Source organism: Lampetra fluviatilis, chromosome 39 (assembly GCF_964198595.1).
Source record: "Lampetra fluviatilis chromosome 39, kcLamFluv1.1, whole genome shotgun sequence".
NCBI lineage: Eukaryota > Metazoa > Chordata > Hyperoartia > Petromyzontiformes > Petromyzontidae > Lampetra > Lampetra fluviatilis.
The window spans coordinates 10,661,093-10,684,264 of record NC_136313.1 but is presented as its reverse complement, the minus strand read 5'-3'; the positions used below and the strand labels follow the sequence as shown (position 1 = coordinate 10,684,264).

Here is a 23,172-nt window from a genome sequence, read left to right as displayed (position 1 = left end):
CCGAGCTGGAATCGATTCGTCCGCCGCGCCGTCGATCTGATTCTGCTCGCGCCACGTGTGGCCTCGTCCCGACTGTCGCTGCGTCGCCTGCAACTTGCGGGCAACATGTTTTGGGGTGAGTCGCCTCTCCTGCTCGAAGCCGTGAACTCTCTCGCTCCCTCTGCCTCCCTCCCGTCTTGCAGGGCAGTGAACAGGCGTCGCCACGAGTGGTTTGTGTTCGCGCCGCGTGGCTAGGGACGCCGGGCCGCGTGCCGCCTGGCTAGGCCCCAGGCCACGTGCGGCGTTTCGCGAGTCTCGGTGGAGAGATAGTTTAGATGATTATTGTTGTTGTGATAATGATTGTGTGTGTGAGAGAGAGGGGTGGTTGTTAGAGCAAGCGGCTGTACGCTTAGTGGTAGACGCTTTGTCCGCACTAAATGAATAATCCGGTGATGTTGCGGCTTTGGGACAGCGCTGCTCAGCTACAGAATCCAGGGATTCGTCGGTAACACCGCGTGTGGCCCTGAAAGGAAACGTATATAAAGTGCGACTATATATATAACATGATGCATATTAATTTTCAATGCAATAATAGATGAAAGACAATCTCCCGAAACGTGATTTAAGTAAGGGACATTGCCCGAAACATCGCCTATTGTAAACTTTCCCATTTAAGGCCACGCCGTGTTATGAAGGAGTGGTTTTATCGTCGTGAGAATACATGAAGGAGAGCGAGCCGGGAATGAGATTTACACATCTGCAGGTGGGCGCCACGTGGTGGGAAGGAGCAGAGCGCAGGCCCAAACCCACTGTCGGCTGCCAGCAACAAAGCGCACTTGCGAATTCCCTCCCGTAGTCTTACACCAAGCTCGTATAACCTTGATACAATCAAGGAACGTGTTGAACTCGCATCTATTTTAGAATATTTGTCTGCCATAAACGTCCACGTGATGAGCCACTTTGTTCAGCAATCGTTTGTAGCCGAGTCGCTTAGTGGGCCTTACCTGGCAAAATACAAGAAGTTATTAATGGCATCACTGCACAGACGTATTCACTGTCTTTTTTTATTTATCCATGAAAGCCATACTCAATCGTAGCGATTTTTTTGCAGGAGGGTCCTGCCGCTACATTGGGTTTTTATTTGAGTGTCCCGGGTATCCCCTAGGTCGACTGAGCCTCAAATGAGTAACCTAGTGCGGTGTGTTAAACATCTCCACTCGGGAGACAAAGGCGGCCGGGCGTGGTACTGGCTACCCATCCCCTCGTGTGCCGTGCCGGCTTTCATAGGTGCTTGCTAACAGCACTTGCCCCAACAGTATGTTAAGGCTATACGGGGGATCTTTGTATTTTGTTAGCGAGAGTGTGTGTAAGTGAGAGCGCGTGTGTGTAAATGAGAGCGTGTGTGTGTAAGAGTGTGTGTAAGTGTAGCGGTTAGCGCGCTGCGCTATGAACCTGGCGACCCAGGTTCGATTCCCGCTCACGGCTAACACCAGTGACGATTATCTGAACCGGTCCTGGGCCTCCCCTAGGTCGACTCAGCCTTAAATGAGTACCTGGTGCGGTGTGTAAACATCGCCACTGGGGAGACAAAGGCGGTCGGGCGTGGTGCTGGCCACCCACCCCCTCGTGTACCGTTCTGGCCTTCATAGGTGCTCGCTAACAGCACTTGCCCCTACAGTCTGTTAAGGCTATACGGGGGATCTTTGTGTATTGAGAGCGTGTGTGTGTAAGTGAGAGCGTGTGTGTGTACCTGAGGGAGTGGAGGTGTGTGTGTGTGTTTGTAGGAGAGCGTTTTCCCGTGAGATCGAGAGAGTCTCCTGTATTTGCTACCCCCATCACCCGTGCAGGTCTCACTCTGGAGCAGGGGAAATGCTACTCCCAGGAGGTCAAGGAGTCGTTCCACATCACCATGGCTGCATTGGACCCTCAGTCCGACCACGGTAATCACGATCATTATGTACATAGCGACGAGCTGGAATCCAGTGATCTCAGTGCGCCATCAGAGCCCCCACCTCGCTCTCGAGCCTCCCACGTTCTGTCCTTTTTTATTACATGCTTTTATTTAACTCACTCTTATCCTCAAAAAATCGTGTAACTCAATTTTTACCCACTTCCCAATGTGCTATCGACTGCAAACTTGGTATACTTATGTCATACTGGTGACAATACTATATTCTATCATTAAAAATAAAACATTTAAAAAAAATATTTTTTATGTTGTATTTCGGCTTGGGTCTAATTGTCCACGCTCAACTGACGGTTGGCTGTAATTGGCCACGGTCCCTTACGTTGTGGCAAGCCTCGGATCCACTTCCTGGAGTCGTGGAGTTCTGCCATTACTCGTACGGTACATTTCATTAAAGCGTGTTTTTAAAAAGTATTTTTAAATATTACTTTTATTAATGACGACAACCATAATATTTGCAATGATAGGACGCTTAAATGCCTCGGAATCTCAAAAGCGCCTTACGTGTCACCTCATCTTAACCCTTCAAAATTGACCCCCAAAGGGGGAAGCTGCCCCTGTCAATGTGCAATGCTGCTTATTGCGCATCCACAGGGCGCCACGGTGGCGAGGAGATGTTAACTACCTCGCCTGGTATGCAGGAGGTCGTGGGTTCGATATCGATCCTAATGCCTGTATATTTCGCGTTTGCATGTTCTCCCCGTGGTTGCGTGGATTTTTCTCCGGCTCTTCCGGTTTTTCCCTCCACAATTAGAATGAACATCACGTGTTCGAGTATTTGGCTGCTGTAAATTTCAACGTGAAAATGAGCCACTTAGTTGAGCTATCATTTGTGGCCAGGTCGCTTGTCAAAAAGATCTGTATAGCTCAGTGGGCCTTACTTGGTGAAATAAAAAAATTAGTTTAGTTTTACTGTGTTTTTTTTACTCGGCACTGGCCTGCAATTGGTCAGCCACTGAGGGGGTGATGATCGCTTCGCTATGTGTACCTTGTAATCCAAATTGAGTAATTTACAGGTACATTTTTTTTTTGTAAAAAATAAGCAGATGCTATCCATGGTCGTTTAAATTTTTACCTGGTTCAGCAAATAAACTTGAACCACTTTGGACTTTGATACAAAGTGGTACTTATTTTAAAATCCTTTATATTAAGTTCACTTGCTTGCTTGCTTGCGTGCTTGCTTGCTTGCTTAGGACCGTGCAAATCTTTCGGTCATTTTGTAATCCACTTCCCGTGATCCAATCGAGCTGACATTTTGCACACAGACTCGTTGTGCTTGACAATTAATTTTCGTGAAACAAAATTTCCTAAAGTTTACACTGTTTAGGGAAATTTTTTTAAAATATTTAATTACCAATTGCTTAATTGTGGCAGACAATCATCTGACCCATAGGTGGCAGCCATCTCAAGCCAGAGGACGAGAGGACTGTAGCCGCCCGTTTCATGATGACGCAAATGTTGACTAACCACATGGCATGAAATCCCTGCCCCCACGCTGTACAGTGAAGACTATTTATAGAGCAGTTAAATTGAAGCCGCCAGGTTCTTGAAAGTGGTAAAACGGGTCAACGCTAGTGCCCTCGGGAATATACGGGGCATGTCAAGAGGTGATCTTTCATTTTTTAATCCTTTATATTAACTTCACTTGCTTGCTTGCTTACTCAAGAAAAACAGAAATGAATAATAAAATGAAACCGATGCCACGCATATAAAGGATTTATAGTGAAAAACTTTGTTTTTACGGGTTATTTTTTTATTAACGCAGGATGGATGTTGGGTTTAGTCAACCCCCCCAACCAGAGAGGCACTCTACCCCTTATTTTCTTTCGTACGACTGCTGATGTAGACGCAGACCAACAACTACAATTTCCCGTTCAGCTGGGCAAGCCCAGATAAGCGCGTCAGGATTAGCGGGGAGTGTATCATCGCTGTCTCCTTCATATTTGTGGATCACGGCATTGCGTCGTTATACGTTGTAAGGTCTGTTCAGGATGACCACAGTCAAACTACTGGAGATGTTTTTATTTTCTAATTGTGCATCAGGTATCCGCATCTTTCGTGGTCTGTGCAGTGGCTGTGGTTTAGAGTGGACCATGAGCTTTGTGGAAGATCAAACCCAGGGGATCTTCTGCATTGGATCTTTCACGGCAATGTGTTCGTTAGTTCATTTGAACTCCATTCAGCTCTCCCAAGCTTCATCGGGGTTGAACTCGCATCGTTAAATGTTAAGCTCTACTGCTGATCCACGGGGTCTTTTGATATGAAACAAAGTGGCGATGAGGATAGCAAAACCCGGAGCGGGCCTCGTTGTCCATGGACGGGTGGGGGTGAAATGTCAAGTCTGGGACAGACGTTGACAATTGCATCTGCGCTTGAATTGTCCCTCTCTCACCGAGCACCCCTCCCCCCTCCCTTCCCGTGTGTAACGTAGGCGCCAGCACGGTGAGCGTGCTGGTGAACGTTTGCGACGGTGGCGACTTTGTGGCGTGCACCCTGCAGCAGGGCCACTGGCAGCAGTCGCTGGACCTGGTGTTCGTGCAGGGTGAGGTGGTCACCCTGGCCTCCAGGGGTCGTGGTAAGCGCTGGTGACACTGGGAACACGATTCCATAACAAAAATACTTTCGTCCCGTTTGGTTTATTTGCCTCGTATGTTCTTTGTTGCTCTGTCTCACGCCTGACTACAACATGCCAACCATTATCAGCCTTGATCTATCCACTGCCGGATGAGGGTCTCGCTGAGCTGCCGCCGCCGCCATCGTTGGCAGCGCTGCGATGCAAAAATATGTCGCGCTCCGACACACGGGCTCATGTTATTGCTTCATCTTGCACGTCGTGTTGTGCGCGTTCCCTCCTCTGCGCTCGTCTTAGCCCAGCTGAAGAGAACGTCGTGTGTTTGGTGTTGCAGACACGTGTCCGTTTAAAATAATGACGCTTGTGGTAACGAGAATCTGAAGTCGTACGGAACCCGCCCGCGCGAGGGTTGAAAGCGCGCTGGTTGGCGGCGCCGGTCCATGTAAAATACCCGCGGGCTGCGATGGTGCGCGCCGGGCTTCGCTTGTGGACGACAGCAACTCCCCCGCAGCCCCATGGTGCGGCCGCTCGCCGTGAGCGGACGCACAGGGGCACGTGCGGCGGGACAGCCGCTCGCAGACGCAACGGAGCGCCGTGCTGGCACCGCCGTACAGGAGGGCATGTGACCCCCAAAACCCACAGATGGGGCTCGTAGCTGAGAACCTTGGCTCGGGAGGGTGGAGCACCAATAGGGTACCGTTTAAATACAGGTTTTTCGTGATTAAAATAGGTTATTTTTCATAATATAGGTTTTTTTGGTTAGGTCACATAAATATAAATGTGCCGTTAAACCCGCCACCACCCAACACAGCCAATTGGTAAGTTTTGTCACGTCAACAGAAAATGGCAATTCGTTACTCGTACAGCACACCGGTGTGTTGGAGAGCAAATCCACAACATTTACAATCTTGAGTACGACGTTTCGCTCGTAATTACAACTAGCATCATCAGGCGGACAGCCAGATTTGTTGCAAGCACAGTGTGCTTACCATCACACCACAGCAGATCTCCCCCCCCCCCCCCCTCGTAAAGGAAAGGGGCACGACCCTGAAACCGGTGGGGCTCACTCTGTCTACACACAATGGGTTCCACAGTGTCGGATGAACATTTAAAACACTTTAAAAGATGCAGGTAATCACGAGTGATAATCGTGAAGTGGCTTTTCAATTGGCCACATCGCATGAACAAATTAGGACTGATGAAGGTGCCAATACCTCGCTCATAGATTGATTATAAAGTCGTGCTATTACAAGGCTGCCAATGGCTTAGCCCCACATTACTTACAGGGACTGATCTACTTCTATACACCACCAATGAGCCCCTTGACACTTTCTGATCTTCTTGGTAATCCGAGGTCAAGGCTCTGTTCCTAGGGGTGATCAGGCTTTTGCCAGTGCAGCTCCAAGACTATGGAACGTGTTGCCTTTTTTGAAAATGGCCTCATTTTTGGTCGTTTACGCTGACTGTCTAATTTCCCTGCTTTACATACATGGCACATTGGGATCCTTGGATTAAGTTTGCCTTACAAATGTAGATTATTATAAAATACCACGGTGTCGGATGGAACTCTGAACCGACCTGTTAATCTGTGCCGGGTTTCGTCAATGGGCGCTACCTTACAGCCCTTGCGCCATCGGTCTTTATAACGGCCGCGTGGGGATCTACGTACGTGCGTGTGCAGGCGTGGTCCATCTCACAGGCTACCTGTTGGGCGACGAAGGCAAGTCCATCCTCGACACGAGCAAGCAGTGGGAGAGCAGCAGTCAAGTCTCAACCGGTAACGAGCTCCCCACGACTTCCCCGTCAGCGCCACCCCGCGCTCGGCCCTCTCGCGTGAGGGCTGACTGTTTCCCCCGCCCCCCTCTTGGTTTCTCTTTCCCCGTTTCTCCCCGTTGTGTCTCGAGACGAAGACTGAAAAACGACACTGATTTTTATTTTAGCAGGTAAGGCCCACCGAGCTCTACAGCTCTTTTTGAGAAGCAGCGTGGCCATCACAAACGATAGCTCAACGGCGTGGCTCGTGGTGCGGACGCGACAGCAAGATCGCCAAGCGGCGCCAGCTCTGAGGACGGAAACTAAACCCAGGCGGCGTGTGTGTCTTGTGTGCGCGTGTCTGTGCGTGCATCTGTGTTCCCGTGTTTGTCCACCGGCACGCGAAGCCAACGGAGTCAAGCGGCCATCGAGAAGCACGAAGGTACCACCCCTACCAGCCAAAAAGCTAAAAATTGAAACGCTGGACAGCCTGGAGGCGGACGGCAGCGACGAGGACAACGACGATGACTACGTGGAGGAGGTGGAGGAAGGTAGTGATGAGGAAGAGCAGGAGATGGAGGATGTGGAGTCACCAGTTGCGAAGAAAACACAGAAAGCGGATGTCACCAGTGAAAAGGTGAGCCTAGAAAGAGGTGCATTGTGGGAAAAGTGCATTATCATCTTTGTACATTTTTTTTCATCATTGCGATTTGTATAATTGTTGCAATTGCTTTTCGTTCCTCTCAATTTTTTTACGGACAGGCCAAAGCTGACAAGACGCCCAAAGCAAAGGCCCCACAGTCAGCCAAGGAAGCGGCCCCAACCCTAAAGACCCCGCAGAAGCAGCAATCGCCCAATCAGAAAGGTGAGCGGCCCCGCGTTACCCCGGCGCCCCCGCAGGCTGTGCAGCGTGCGCGGGGTGGCGCTCGGCGCGTCTCGCTTGGCACGACACTCGGCTCGCAGCAGGAGGAAGCGCGCCCATCTCGCTCGGGGTCATCGTGGGTGATCTCGTCCGCCGCTCGTGAGCGTTGTGAAGCATTGGTGCTCATCTCCTGATTACAGCCCTGAGCCAGTGGCGGACTATTCCACATTGCTGTGGTGGGGGCGAGTCAATCGGTAATCCAACCACTCTTTACTGCCCCATTAAATGGTACTCGTTACATCGGCCCTGGAGGGTTGATGGGCTGAAACGAGACCCAGTTAGGATTTGAACTCGACCTTCCGACTGACGGGGCCGCCTCGCTGTAACGGCGAGGAGCCACGTGACCAGATCATCGGTCGGCGAGCCCCATGTTTGCATCGTTGTCTCGTTGACAATGTCGGCAAATCCCACCCCGAGTAGAATCGCCAGGAATTAATGTAAATCCGTGGCACGACAAGAGCGACGTGGCTGCCGCAGGGTTGATGCCAACGCCGCAGTGCCAAGATGTTAACTCCCTCGCCTGCTATGCAGGAGGTCCTGAGTTCGATCCCTAACTGTAGTCGTGTGAATTTTTGTCTTGGTCCCCAGGTGTTTCCCTCCACATTTATAAACATGCGTTTAGAGTCGATCATTTGTGGCTAGGTCACTTCTGAAAAATAGCTCCATAGCTCAGTGGGCGTTGACTGGTAAAATATATATTTTTTAAATCCTCCTCCGCCGCCCCGCGCGTCTCTCCGCATTGTTTCTCGCAGCGAAACTGGCGGCGGCGCAGCCCCAGACACGCCCAACGACCCCGGGGCCCAAGACGACCCTGCCAGGCGGCCTCCTGTCCCAGGATGTGACGATCGGCACCGGCATACGCGCCAAGCGCGGGAAGATGGTGAGTGCGTGCGGTGTGGCGGTGTGGCGTTGTGGGATGGCGTCGGCGATCACAGCGCATCTCTCGCTCCCCACTCCAACCGCCGAGCGATTTCATGATTGGTGCGAGTCCCGGTCGCGTTTCAGTCGAGGGTCGATTGTGTTCATCTCGACACCATTTAGTGTGCTGTGTTAGCCCGATTGTAGCATTGGCATGTAATTGGTGTGAAATATAAGTTATTTATTCTCACGTGCTCAATTTAATGCATTTACCGTGAGCTTAATCGATTTACAATTTGTAGAAGCCACGCACCGTTCCACCAGCACCATTCCACCACGCACCGTTCCACCCCTTGCGGCAACCGCGGTCAAATAGCACGTGTCTTAATCGAGCGTGGGGTGGCGCTCCCCCCTCTGTTGACGACCCTGAGGTGGTGGTGGAAATTCCACATTCCTTTTGCGGGCTTTATAGCACACTCGCCATTCACTTCCCGATGGCTATGCTGAACGAGTGGTACCTATTTTATGGAACCCCGAAGGGACGATGATGATTGGCCGAATGTTAGTGTTTGTGTGTACAGGGTGCGTCGTCCTGCCCGTAGCCTCGCACGCCGGCCGCTGGCGCCGCAGCGGCTCGGCACCAGCCTGGCGGCGCTCGTGAGACCTCTTGCCAAAACGCGCCGCAAGGGAATCGCCGCGATCGACCTCCGTCACGTACCCTGACGGCGGCGCTCCCCCCTCCTCTCCACCCCCCTCCCCTCTCCACCGCGCAGGTGACCGTCTACTACAAGGGCATGCTCACCAGCGGCAAGGAGTTCGACTCGACCACCAGCGGGAAGGGCTTCACCTTCCGCCTCGGAGCAGGCGAGGTCATCAAGGGCTGGGACATGGGGATCGAAGGTGAGCGGGGGACGGCGTTGCCACGCGGGGGCGGGGTGAAGTCGTCGGAGCGCGGGTGAAAGAGAAGAGACTTCTATCTTTGCGGGAAAGGGTGATGGTGGTGGGGTGGGAGGTCACGAAGAGGTTAGAGGTCGCGGTGGGGTCCGAGTTGGAAGAGCACCGCACCGATGACTGCCCAGAGAGTCTGTCGTCTCTTGGGAGATGCAGCGAGGAATCCGTGATTGACAGCTCTGTGTTCATCCACCGTTGAAGGCCCTTCCCACGTCGTGTTGGTTATGGGAGTTGTCTGATCATACTTCACCATGCTGGCTGGTGTGGATTTGTAAAGAGGGGGGGCGCCACCGGCCGTTGGGGATGTCACGCGCCCGACCAATATTAGCCGGGAGCCGGGAATAAAACTGGCAGCGGGTTCATGGAGCAGCTTGCGCTAGACGCTGTGTGTCCGCTGCACCCCATGAACCGCAAATGACCAATTCTCGCGTGCGTGAACGTGCGGATCGGTTTTAATCCCCCCCCCCCCCCTGCTATTTCCACGTTGACTGTTGTCCAGTTACATCATGGGACCTCCTTTGCCAGTTCCAAAATATGAGAATAGGTTTTCCACTTTTTTCTGGCAACACAACAGGTGTTAACATTAGAAGCTTTCGTGACTGCAGGCTTTCATACTCTTAGTCACGTAGATAGGAAACTAAATAACTAATAGATCACGACGTTCCTATCGCATCAACAAGCGATCGTCCTCAGGTGAAAGATAGAAGCATGCCTCTGACGAGGCATTATATAGAGGGGGGAGGAGGGGAGGGGAGGCCGCAAAGGGGCGAGAGGGTGGGGATACAATTCAAAGAGGGCTTGGGTGAACGAGAGAGAACAGAAATGTGACGAGGAAGCTTAGATATCAAACTTAACAAAATTTTGAAATGTAATCCAACTCGTGTTTGGAAGGACTGGATCAACCAGGTAAAGTGTTAACTGTTGTGTTAGCCAACTCTCTGAGTTGCATTACACGCGCCTTTTGGCGTCCTCTAGCACCCATTGAGACGAGGCTCCAAAGAAAGCCGTCTCTGGTGTGGACCAATCAGTTTCAAAGACAATGCCATATACTATCAGTGTGTTTTTTGTTTGCATTCTGACCACAAGTATTGTGGTTAATGCAGACATGATTCCTTGTAAAAGGTTTCAGTTTGGTGTTTTAACATCTTAACACAGCTGTTTTGTTGCCAGAAAGAAGGGGGAACACCCCTTCTCATGCTCTCCAGTTGTTGTGCTTTTGTGGTGGTTTCCCGCTCAGTCCTGCAAGTGACGCCCGTGCGTGTCTGTGCGTGCCCGTGCGTGTTTTTCGCGTCTCGTGCTGTGCCCAGGGATGAGTGTGGGAGGCAAGAGGAAGCTGTCGATTCCCCCGCACCTCGCGTAAGTCTCACACAGCCATCGCTGACACCATCATCCGTATTGTCTTCTGCGGCGGTGGTCCCCCCCCCCCGCCGGTAAGGCCCACTGAGCTATGTAGCTCTGTTTCATAAGCGACCTGGCCACAAATGATATCTCAACAAAGTGGCTTATCATGTGGAAATGTGTCGCAGCCAAATATTCTAAAGGCATGTTTATAAATGTGGAGGGAAAAATCTGAGGACCTGGATAAAAATCTACTCAACCACAGAGAGAACGTGCAAAATATATTGGGGTCGGGATCGAACCCACGACCTCCAGTATATCAGGCGAGGTAGTTAATATCTCTCCCCTCTGTGGCGCCCCTTGGAATCCTCATCTTGCAATCCAAGAGGTCAATTGCAATCCCCGTCCCTCTTGAGTTCTCACCTAGTCAAACAAAATTAACTTTAAACTTACATAATATATCAATAATATATCAAACACCGAGCGAAACTCAACAATGGCTAAATTTCGACGAGGCTTTTTTAAAGAAGAGAATCTGAAGTCGTACGGAACCCCCCACCCTCGAGGGTTCAAAGAGCGCTCTTTGGCAGCGCCCGTCCATGTAAAATACCCGCGAGCTGCGATGGTGCGCGCCGGGCTTCGCTTGTGGACGACAGCAACTCCGCCGCAGCCCCATGGCGCGTCCGCTCGCCGTGAGCGGACACGCGGGGGCACGCGCGGCGGGACAGCCGCTGGCAGGCGCCAGCATCGATGATCGCGTGACGGGAACTGCGTCGCGGTGCAGAGTTTGGGGCACCGATGCCATCTCCCTCGCCGGATACTGTGGCTTAGAACCCCCCGGCCCCCTGTGGTGGTCGCCGCGTTGGAATTTTCTCCGGGCCCTCCGGTTTTTGCCCCCTCTGGGCATTGAGAAACTGCGTTCAGTTTATTCGGCTGCAACTATAAATTCCCACGTTTAGTGATACAAGACACTGGGATGAACTTTCACCTGTGGCCTGCTCGCCTTTGAAAAACAACTAATTCGGTGGGCCTCACCTGGTTAATAGAAAATAGCTTCATTTAAACATTACAACTGTTAGTAATGCTGCTATGGTTCTTCGACTGTTGTCTGACGTCGCAGCTGATGTGTGCTCCACTGCTGATGTGTGTGATGTTTGTGTGTGACGCTGATGTGTGTGACGCTGATGTGTGTGATGTTTGTGCGTGATGCTAATGTTGTGTGTGACGACGCCACGACTGATGTTGTCGTTGCTGCCGCACAGGTACGGGAGCAAGCGCATGGGCCCCATTCCGCCCAACAGCACCCTCAACTTCAGCGTGGAACTGAAGAGAGTCAGCTAAGCATCGTGGGAAATGGACGCGCTTGGCCAGAACACCGATTGGGATAAAAAAAAAACGAGTGCAACCGTGATAATGTAATTTACATTTCTGTTTTATGGAGTGCGGGTACCGTTGTTTTCTAGAGATGGGGGTTGCCGTAGCGCCAGTTCGTGCAGTTTGCGTGCACATTTGTGTTGCGTGGCAGTCTCCGGACCGGACGGAATCTGACGATGTGGTCGTTATGAATCATGCGTTCTGACATGGGACATGCCGCCCCAACACTGCCCGTCCACAGACTATTATGCCGAAGTCGCCCCACGTACTATGGCAAACGCCAGCTGATACCTTTCATGTCCGTCCACTAAATGAAGAGCCCAAATTTACACGAATCTTAGCGGTGCACAATGTTATAATTTAATTACACTCCCCGTGCGGAGCGATAGATTTGTAAATACTTCGGTCTACCAAGCTCGGACGTCCACAAACCAGTTTTTTTTATTGTATTACTCGACTCGCCTGTGCGGTTGTCACTGGCAGAGTTGCGGTGGTCGACCCATCGACCACGTATGCTTCGCTTCCCGCTCCAATGACCTCTGACCCATCGCGACGCCCCCTCCCTCACCGTCGTGCTCCCCTCTTCATCAACACCTTCCCCAAACTTGACCTTTAACCCCCGCCCGTCCATGGACTACAATGGCCGCCGTGGATTTTCATCCCGATCTTGACTTTGTTTCGCAATAAATATCTGTGTTTATTTTGTACCACGTGTCACACTAGTTTTAATAAACTCTCCGGCGTTGAGTTTTGAAAGGCGGCTCCGGTGTGCCGTGTGAACATCGCACTTCACGAGCCAGGCCAGCAGAGGGCGCTGCTAGACTGGTGACAGAAGGAGCCCCCCTGCGTGGCCCGTGTTTGCCTGCACTGGAAGTCCACGACTTACGAACAGCCCCATTACGAACCAGCTTCAATTTATTTTTTTACATTGACGTCCACACCAGAGACAGCTTTCTTTCGAGCCTAGTCTCAAACGGTGTTAGACCAGAGGACGCCAAAAGGCGTATGCATATATTACTGTTTTTTTTTTGCATTCTGACCACAAGTATTGTGGTTAATGCAGACATGATTCCTTGTAAAAGGTTTCGGTTTGGTGTTTGGACATCTTAACACCTGTTTTGTTGCCAGAAAAAAGGGGAAAACCTATTCTCAGATCTGTACAAAGTTCCATCGGTGACAACCGGCAGGCAAGGCTGCGTTGGTTGGGTCATGTAGCCCGCATGTCCAGCCACCGCATTCCTAAACAACTTTTGTTCGGCTGGATCGAGGGAGCTAAACGGGCGTCGCATGGGCTAGGGAAGAGATGCAGTGATGTGGTATAAGAGGATGTGGACTTGCTGATGACCGGTACCAGCGGTGTCAAGATCGACCTCTGTGGAGGAGGCTCGTGAAGGACGCTGCTACTGGGCAGTTGGAGGCAGTCGCCCTTCAGCAACAACGGAGGGCAGAGGAGCGACGCTCAACAACGAGCAGAGCGCCGGGCGGCTAAAACACAGCAAGTTGGCACAGTAGGGGGCACAGGTGTTGTATTGGACAGTCATCTCAGTAAGTCGATACATGGCACCTGGGTCTGCCCCGTGACCTGCCGGAAGACATTCGACACTTCACGTGGCCTTAACATGCACATAGCCTGGCACAAGTGTTGTGGTGACGTCACCGCCACTTAGTGGTGAATGGCGGTTCTCGTGCGTGAGTGCAATTGTGGTGACTCATTGACAAGCAATTCAGCCAACATCAGGACTCGAAAAAAAATAGTTATCAATGGTATTTTATTTTACGTTTTATTTTTTATTCAGTATTGTTTACAGTGTTACATGGAAATTTACACCTATGAATGTAACTGCTTCCCTTTGTTGTTGAACCGTTACGCAATTCATAACACTGACCGTATGGGCATTTAAATAGAGTACAGTATTGTGTTCCAACTTACCAACCGTTCGATTTACAAATGGTTCTCAGGAACAAATTGTGTTCGTGAGTCGAGGACTGCCCTCCAGTACAGGCAGGTCTCGCTTTAACGAGCGAGATAAACTTTAAGCGACAATTAGCTCGGTAAGCGAACATTAGCTTGGTAAGCGAACTCTTTAAACGAGCTTTGTGTTCCCATTGACTCACGTGCATTATTAAAAGCTGAGATACGTTTTAGCCCCAACATGTACCACTGGAACGACTTTTTTTAACATGACATACAAATGATAGTATAATTTGAAAGTAAAGCATCAAATTTAACACGTGAAGAACCACAGTGCAAGATTTACGTATGCTCCTTGAGATCAAAATTTTGTGGTTTATTTGTGGCAACACTTTGGTTAATGAGTGCGACCATATAATGTATTAGCTTGCAAACGAGGATATTTTTTTATAGAAATTTGCAGAATAAAATACTCAAATATACCCCTTAAAACCCATTCTCTCCCACCACCAACACCTCCAACCAACACGCCCCTACACAGCTGACAACCTACACACACCCAAACCTACACACACCCAAACCTACATACACCCTGACACACCAACCGACACAACTCAACCTACACACACGACACCCCAATCTTCACACACCCAGATACCCCAACCTTTACACACCCCAACCTACACACACCTCAACCTACACACACCCCGACATCCCAACGTGCACATACCCCGACACCCTAACCTACACACACCATGACACGCAAACCTACACAACACCCCAACACTGCAACCTGCACACACCCTGACACCATAACCTACACACACCCCAACCTACACACATCTCGACACCCCAACCTACACACACCCTGACAGCCCAACCTAGACAACACCCCAACATACACACACACTGACACCCCAACCTTCACACACCCTGGCACCATAACCTACACACATCTCGACACCCCACCCTACACAAAACCCTGACAGCCCAACCTACACAACACCCCAATCTACACACACACTGACACCCCAACCATCACACACCCTGACACCCCAACCTTCACACACCCTGACAGCCCAATCTACACAACACCCTGACACCCCAGCCTTCACACACCCTGGCACCCCAACCTACACACATCTCGACACCCCAACCTACACAACACCCCGACACAAAACTTTACACCGCAAGCAAAATCCACACTCGCTCATCACGCAAGACGAACATTCCACGTGTAGCCTACACACGTTTGGGGCGAGTGCTGTTAGCAAGCAGCACCCACGAGTCAGCACGCTACACCACGAGTTGGGTGGCCGTCTTTGTCTCCCTGGTGTCAATGTTTGCACACGGCACCAGGCACTCATTTGAGCCTGAGTCGACCTAAGGGGAGGTCCAGGACCGGTTCAGATTGTCGTCACTGGTGTTGGTCATGAGCAGGGAATGAGCTCGGGTCGCCTTGACAGACTTTTGGGGCAAGGACTGTCAGCAAGCAGTATCACGCCCGGCCGCCTTTGTCTCCCCAGCAACGGTGTTTATCAATCGCACCAGGTACTCATTTGAGATTTAGTCGATTTAGGGGATGCCCAGGGGTGGTTCCGATCATTGTCACCGGTGTTTATATGGCGACGTTCAGACGCGTGAGCCGGAATCAAACTCGGGTCGCCAGGTTCGTAGCGCAGTGCACTCACCACGACTCCACCACTCCACACGGACCCCAATACGTTAAACAGACAAAGATCCCCCATATAGCCTTAATAGAATGTTGGGGCAAATGCTGTTAGCGAGCACCTGAGAAGGCCGGGACGGCACACGAGGGGGTGGGTGGCCAACACCACACCTAGTATACACCCACGTACACTGCAGCACAATCACACTCTGAATGATGCACTCACCCACGCACACTGTACCACTATCACACTCTGAATGATGCACTCACCCACGCACACTGTACCACTATCACACTCTGAATGATGCACTCACCCACGCACACTGTACCACTATCACACTCTGAATGATGCACTCACCCACGCACACTGTACCACTATCACACTCTGAATGATACACTCACCCACGCACACTGTACCACTATCACACTCTGAATGACGCACTCACCCACGCACACTGTACCACTGTAATGTGAGGACATATCCGGGTTGCTATTGGATTACACCTCGTACAATGATTGGCTCTGCCGGTCCTGGCCCATAGCCAATGGGGAGAAGTCTAGGGGCGTGGCCCTGACGTAATGCGAAGGTTACATCTGTAAGTAGAGGATTGGTTCTGCTGGCTTTAGCCACAGCCAATGGGGGGACGAGTCAGGGGCGTGGTCCTGGGAGCATACCATGGAGTCTAGAAGATTCCATAGAAGCTAACCAGGATTGGTGGAAAGGTACCACGTGACCCAGGTATTAAAAGGGGTGGAGACGAACAACACGTGATCAGATCTGGAACGAACGGAGGGTGAGGCCACGCTGGAGCGGGGTCCAGGCTGCCACGTGGCCGCGCGTGTCTCTCTCTCTCCCTCTCACGCTGTCTGAAGGAGACAAATAAAGACCGGATTCCAGAAATCGCTTCCACGACCTTTTTTACATTGGTGACAGAAGTGCTTCTTGAGACCGTTTGGACAATTATTAGAAAATGTCCAAGCGCCTCAAGAAAAGAAACCCACCGGATCCTCCGTCGGATAAAGATGTCGAGGCGGACGAGGACGAGCTGCTGGGAGCCACGGGTCCTCTACCGCCATCTGCCGCTCTCCCCGACGCCGTGCATCGACGACAGGCCGGCGAGACGATGTCTCCGGCTGCGGACGAGGGGTGGCGTCGGGTGGTGGAGCAGATAGAGTCGCTCCATGTGATCCTGCTAAATCTTGCAACGGCGGTCGCGTCATCAGCGACCCTCGATCAGCCGCGTGGAACTAACCCAAGGGCCAATGACCAAAATCTTCAGCGGGAAACGCCATCCGCCATTACTCCTGCCGTGGAGGAAGAGGCTGCTGCCACCCGGCCGCCGGACGCCATCTTGGGCGGGGCTGCTGCCACGCGGCCGCCGGACGCCATCTTGACGGAGCCGCGTGCTGTGCGGAGAGCGGGATCTGACACGCCCGAGGCCTCGGATATTCACCACGGCTATTGCCTTCCTCAAATTAAAGAATTTGTCGCCGGGGGCGACTGGAGGGCGTTCATGTGGCGGTTCGAGTCAGCCCTTCGGTCGGTGTGATGGACGGAGGCAGAAGCGCTGGAGGCTCTGCCCATGCTATTGGACGACGTCTCCTTGGCAGTCTTCCGCTCCATCCCGGCGAGTAAGAAAAAGACGCTGCGTGACGCTTTCGCAGAAATGGCGGAGTTCTACGAGCTGCCAACGGCGGCTACCAGGAAATTCATGCAGCGGCGTCGAGGAGCGGATGAATCGTCCTTGGCCTACCGAGGGGCGCTCTTGGCGCTTGCCATGGCCGCCTACCCCGATTCGTCAGCCAATCTCCTGGATCCTCTCATCCTTTCTAGAATGATTGAGCTGTCCCAGGAACTTAACATATTATTACCGGTGTGCGGCCACGAACCGCTAACATCTCGATGGGCGGCGCGCTGTTTGGACGCCAAGTTCAACCTCAAACGCTGGGACCAGATGGCTACATGTACGGGAGATCCTGAGATAGACGGGCCATCGTTGGGATGGGCCCCACGTTGTGTCGTCCACGGCTCCAACGACTCCAGCGACGACGAGGTGATGGCAGCCATTCCTCGCTGGGTCCTGAAATGCTGGCCACGCGAGCAGCGTGATGGGGCCGGATGTCCACGAGCGGGGACCGGGGCGACCGACCGCCGGGCGGCGGCGGCCACATGTTTCAAGTGTGGCCGATGAGGCCATTTCGCCCGGGATTGCCGCTGCCGACTTCAACCTCCTCAGCTCCCATCGGGCCGACTTCCATCTCCTCCACCGGACGCGGATCCACGGCACCTTCGGGCAAGTCGGCACATATCGGACACCCGGCAGGTCTTGACACATCACGCATCCACTCGCACCCATGTTTGCACTCCTGAAGGGAATTGTGGGTCACCCGGGTCGATGCCGCACTCGGTTACACAATGGAAAAAATTGGCTTGAAGGGTGGTGACAGCCGCGTCGGGGTCCTCGAAGGTACGGGGTACTATCGATGGGATCGATGTCCGTATTTTGGTGGACACCGGCGCGTCTGCAACCATCATTTCCGATGTCATTTTTCATCTCCTGTCCATTCCTACATCGCGGATCCGACCGGCTAACGATACATGCGTTGCTGCGAATGGGGGTAGCATGGGTATTTTGGGGCGAGTAGATGTGCGCATTGCTATAGGGAATATCACCGCGAAGGGACCAGTTTTCATCTCGCGTTCATTGGCCGTCCCATGCTTATTGGGCACCGATTTTTTTCGTCGGATGTCCGTTAAAATACTCGTCGATCAAGGTTGCTTGGAAATGCCAGGGGGCCGTAGAATGTCCTTCCTGCCGTCCCTGCTGGGCCGTTCGCCCCCAGGAAACGCTGTTAATGCGATTGTTGCTGTCACGGTAGAAGTACCATCAGGCTCACAAATGCTTATTCCGCTGCGTTACCGAAAGCGGTTGGAAGCCGCGGACGATGCGACGGGTGTGTTGTTGTCCCCGTCGAACTCTGTGGCAAAATCCTTTTCCCTAGTGGCTGCTCAAACTATCGTTCGGCCTGGTCAGGCCCCGTTTATACAAGTGTTAAATGGGGGCCCGGACCGGGTCGTCGTCTCGGCTGGCTCGGTGTTGGCTCACGCCACTACCGATTTCACCAGCTTTGAGAGCGACCAACCCACAAAAATGGCCACTGGCGTGCCACTATCCGATCGTTCGGACGATCGATGGATCGCAGAATTGTGCGGGGAAAATACGTCCTTGTCGGCCACGCAGCGGAGCGCCTTGCATTCACTATTGTCGGAGTACGCTGACGTTTTCAGTAAAAACGATTTGGATTTGGGCCATACCTCGCTCTTGTCGCACCATATCAACACCGGTGTGGCAGGACCGATTTGTATGTACCCGCATCGCATGAGCCCTGCAGAAAGGGAACACGTGCATGGCGCGGTGGACGACATGTTGGCGGCCGATATAATTTCACCGTCCAACAGTCCTTGGGGCGCGCCGGTGGTGCTGGTTAAAAAAAAGGATGGCGGGACGTGGTTTTGTGTAGACTTCCGCCGATTGAATAAGATATCCGTGGTGGACGCATATCCCTTGCCACGGATGGACGACTCGTTGGACGCTTTGTCGGGGGCAAATTTTTTCTCTACCCACGACCTGTCGTCTGGGTTTTGGCAGCTTCCCCTCGATGACGCGTTCAAACCGAAAACGGCGTTCCGCACGCCACAAGGCTTCTTTGAGTTTAACTGCTTGCCTATGGGCTTAAATGCAGCACCTGCGACGTTCCAACGCCTGATGGAACTGGTGCTAGCGGGGCTGCAGTGGGAAACGTGCCTCATATATTTGGACGATATCATCGTATTCAGCCGCACCTTCGAAGAACACCTCCAATGACTGGAGACTTTCTTTCAGAGGATGCGGTCGGCTGACCTAAAATTTAAACCAAAGAAGTGCCACCTTTTGCAACGATCCGTCCGCTACTTGGGACACATCGTCAGCTCTGACGGTGTGTCCACGGACCCTCAGAAAACGGCGTGTGTCTGAGAATGGCCCATGCCCACTTTGTTGGGCGACATACGGCAGTTTATAGGGTTCGCATCCTACTATCACTGATTTGTTAAGAATTTCGCGACGCTGGCTAAGCCGCTGCTTGTTCTGACGGGAAAAATCAGAGATTTAAATGGGGCCTGGAAGAGGAGCGCTCTTTTCAATCTCTCCAGGATCGCCTGGCCACCGCTCCGACACTCGACTACCCAGAGTTTTCCCAGCCGTTCATCCTTGACACGGATGCTAGCGATATCGGCATAGGAGCCGTTTTGTCGTAACGGAAAGACGGGGTCGAGCGAGTGGTGGCATACGGCAGCAGGGTTCTGTCTCCTGCCGAGACGCGATATTCCGTGACGCGACAGGAACTGCTGGCAATCGTATATTTTGTTCGCCAGTACCGGCCGTACCTGTATGGAAGGAAATTCCTCGGGCGCACTGACCACGCTGCCTTGCAATATTCTTTGAAATTGGAACAACTGTCCGGTCAATTGTCTCGGTGGTTGGAATCGTTACAGGAGTTTTCCTTCAATATCACGTACCGCAAGGGTACTCGCCATGGCAACGCGGATGCTCTTTATGGGTTGCCCCCGACTCCTCCCTGCGCCTGTCTGACGGGTACGCACCGCTGTGCGGCGCTGCCTACCTCGCCCTGTCCGGTCATGGGGGCGATGTCGAACGATGATGGCCAGGATGTACCCATTGGCACCGACGATACGCTGCATTTGCCGCACTCGGTGTGGCTACGCGAGCAAGAGGCTGATGCCTCTCTGGCTCCACTGCGGGAACTGATCGGGAAACCGAGATCTCATTTGGCGGGATGGAAATGGCAGTTGTTTCAAGGCCAGGCGGGATTACTGATGTGTACGGATGGGTTGTCCGACCGTTCACGCCTGGTTGTGACGACGTCCCTTCGCCACGATCTGGTCCGCGCGCTGCACGCCGACAAGCTGATGCACCTCGGCGTGCAGAAAACATTAGCCACGATGCAGCAGGTTTTCTTTTGGCCTGGCATGACAGCGGATGTCACTAACTTTATTCGGTCATGCCATCATTGTGCGAAGCAGAAACTGCCACGTCAAAATTATGTCCCGCCCCTACGATCGATCGAGGTATCCCCTATTCGGATATCCAGAGCTGGTTGCTCTGGATATCCTGGGCCCGTTCCCTCCATCGGCTAGGGGAAATAAATACCTTTTGGTCGGGGTCGAATACTTTTCTCGCTGGCCTATGGCCTGGCCTCTGCCTCACCAAACGGCCTCATCCATCACCGAGGCTTTCTTGAATGGGTACGTCATGGATAAAGGAGCACCCGAAGGGCTGCTCACGGATCAAGGACGTACGTAACTTCTCCTCTAAATTGCTCAAAGACGTGTGCTCTGCCTTGGGTACAAAGAAAATCCGCACTTCCCCTTACCATCCGCAAATGGATGGCATGGTGGAACGATTTAACCGCACCCTTTCGGCCATGCTTTGCCACACGATGAGTGAGAAACAAACCGATTGGGACTTGCACATACTGGGCGTCCTGGCGGCATACCGCATGGTTCCGCACGCGTCCACAGGATATTCGCCATTTTTCCTCATGTATGGCCGTGAGAATGTACCCCCGATTGATGTGCAACTTGGTGCAGCGGGGAAGCAACCGTCCCCTTCCTTGCCTGACCACGTGCGGGACTCGCTTAAACGGGTTACGGAGGCGCGAGAGGCCGCCAGATGTACGACGGCCCGTACGCAGGCAAGGAACGAGAGGTATGTGCGTCGATCGCGAACTGACATGCCTTGGTCGGTGGGCGATATGGCATGGCTCCATTGCCCTTAGGTGCCAGTGGGTACGTCCCCTAAACTGCACAAGCCTTGGTGGGGGCCTGTGAGGCTGGTGGACATTCGGAATCCCCAGAGTGTTCGCATCCAGTACGGCCAACGTCGTTGGTATGTCCATTTGTCGCGGCTCAAGCTCTACGTTGACCCACGTGCTGGCTCTTCATCTCCACTTGTTGACCTGCCGGGGTCTGGCGTGCCGAATGTGCCACTTGTCTCGCCGATTGAGCAGATTGATCCCCAGCCGGGCTGTGTTCTACCCCCCGCAGACGCACAGGTTTTGAAGGACAACGAGACCCCGGACGTTCCACCTCCAACGGGGCCTGTCTCAGACACAACGGAAACTGAAAATTCTTCTTCTTCTCCACTGCAACCACCTCCTGCTGAACAGTCGGCGAGGCAACCACGCGCGAGGGGAAGAGAGGGTTCAGCGTCGCGTACACGATCGAAGTCTCTCCCATTTCGCTAATACGGTTTTCCTTGCGGTTTGTCACCCTGGTGTTACTGCGCTACAGGGGCGCCCTAATGTATGTCTGTTGTTTTAATGTTTTAATTCCTCTGCGCGTTGACGCTTACTCCCCTTACCTTGTTAATGCGTCATGAACGCCCTAAGATGTTATTCAAAGGGATTCGGGCTGTCACTTTTTTCCCAGCCGAGACGGCTAACTTTTTACACGGGGGGGGGGGGGGGGGTGATGTAATGTGAGGACATATCCGGGTTGCTGTTGGATTACACCTCGTACAATGATTGGCTCTGCCGGTCCTGGCCCATAGCCAATGGGGAGAAGTCTAGCGGCGTGGCCCTGACGTAATGCGAAGGTGACATCTGTAAGTAGAGGATTGGTTCTGCTGGCTTTAGCCACAGCCAATGGGGGGACGAGTCAGGGGCGTGGTCCTGGGAGCGTACCATAGAGTCTAGAAGATTCCATAGAGGCTAACCAGGATTGGTGGAAAGGTACCACGTGACCCAGGTATTAAAAGGGGTGGAGACGAACAACACGTGATCAGATCTGGAACGAACGGAGGGTGAGGCCACGCTGGAGCGGGGTCCAGGCTGCCACGTGGCCGCGCGTGTTTCTCTCTCTCTCCCTCTCACGCTGTCTGTCAGCAGCGTGAAGGACTAAGATGGGAGTGTTGTGAACGAAAGACAAATAAAGACCGGATTTCAGAAGTCGCTTCCACGACCTTTATTACACCACTATTACACTCTGAATGATGCACTCACCCACGCACACTGTACCACTATCACACTCTGAATGATGCACTCACCCACGCACACTGTACCACTATCACACTCTGAATGATGCACTCACCCACGCACACTGTACCACTATCACACTCTGAATGATGCACTCACCCACGCACACTGTACCACTATCACACTGAATGATGCACTCACCCACGCATACTGTACCACCATCACACTCTGAATGATGCACTCACCCACGCACACTGTACCACTATCACACTCTGAATGATGCACTCACCCACGCACACTGTACCACTATCACACTCTGAATGATGCACTCACCCACGCACACTGTACCACGATCACACTCTGAATGATGCACTCACCCACGCACACTGTACCACCATCACACTCTGAATGATGCACTCACCCACGCACACTGTATCACCATCACACTCTGAATGATGCACTCACCCACGCACACTGTACCACTATCACATTCTGAATGATGCACTCACCCACGCACACTGTACCACTATCACACTCTGAATGATACACTCACCCACGCACACTGTACCACTATCACACTCTGAATGATGCACTCACCCACGCACATTGTACCACTATCACACTCTGAATGATGCACTCACCCACGCACACTGTATCACCATCACACTCTGAATGATGCACTCACCCACGCACACTGTACCACCATCACACTCTGAATGATACACTCACCCACGCACACTGTACCACCATCACATTCTGAATGATACACTCACCCACGCACACTGTACCACTATCACACTCTGAATAATACACTCACCCACGCACACTGTACCACTATCACACT

At 52.5% G+C, this 23,172-nt stretch overlaps 1 protein-coding gene across 1 annotated transcript; it reads left to right on the top strand.

Moving 5' to 3' along the window:
- On the top strand, window positions 1–12,441 carry LOC144945992 (uncharacterized). Its single transcript, XM_078874705.1, has 10 exons — window positions 1–115; window positions 1,827–1,919; window positions 4,377–4,520; window positions 6,199–6,294; window positions 6,677–6,906; window positions 7,032–7,134; window positions 7,944–8,071; window positions 8,823–8,949; window positions 10,308–10,356; window positions 11,601–12,441. The coding sequence occupies exons 1-10, from the start codon at window positions 106–108 to the stop codon at window positions 11,677–11,679; spliced, it is 1,059 nt and encodes a 352-aa protein (XP_078730831.1). The 5' UTR covers window positions 1–105; the 3' UTR covers window positions 11,680–12,441.
- Window positions 12,442–23,172: the final 10,731 nt, after the last annotated feature.

Excerpts from the sequence above, each read along its gene's own strand:
- LOC144945992 (XM_078874705.1), top strand. Across the intron at positions 8,950-10,307 it reads CTGGGACATGGGGATCGAAG|GGATGAGTGTGGGAGGCAAG; the intron begins GTGAGCGGGGGA and ends TGCTGTGCCCAG. Across the intron at positions 10,357-11,600 it reads TCGATTCCCCCGCACCTCGC|GTACGGGAGCAAGCGCATGG; the intron begins GTAAGTCTCACA and ends GCTGCCGCACAG.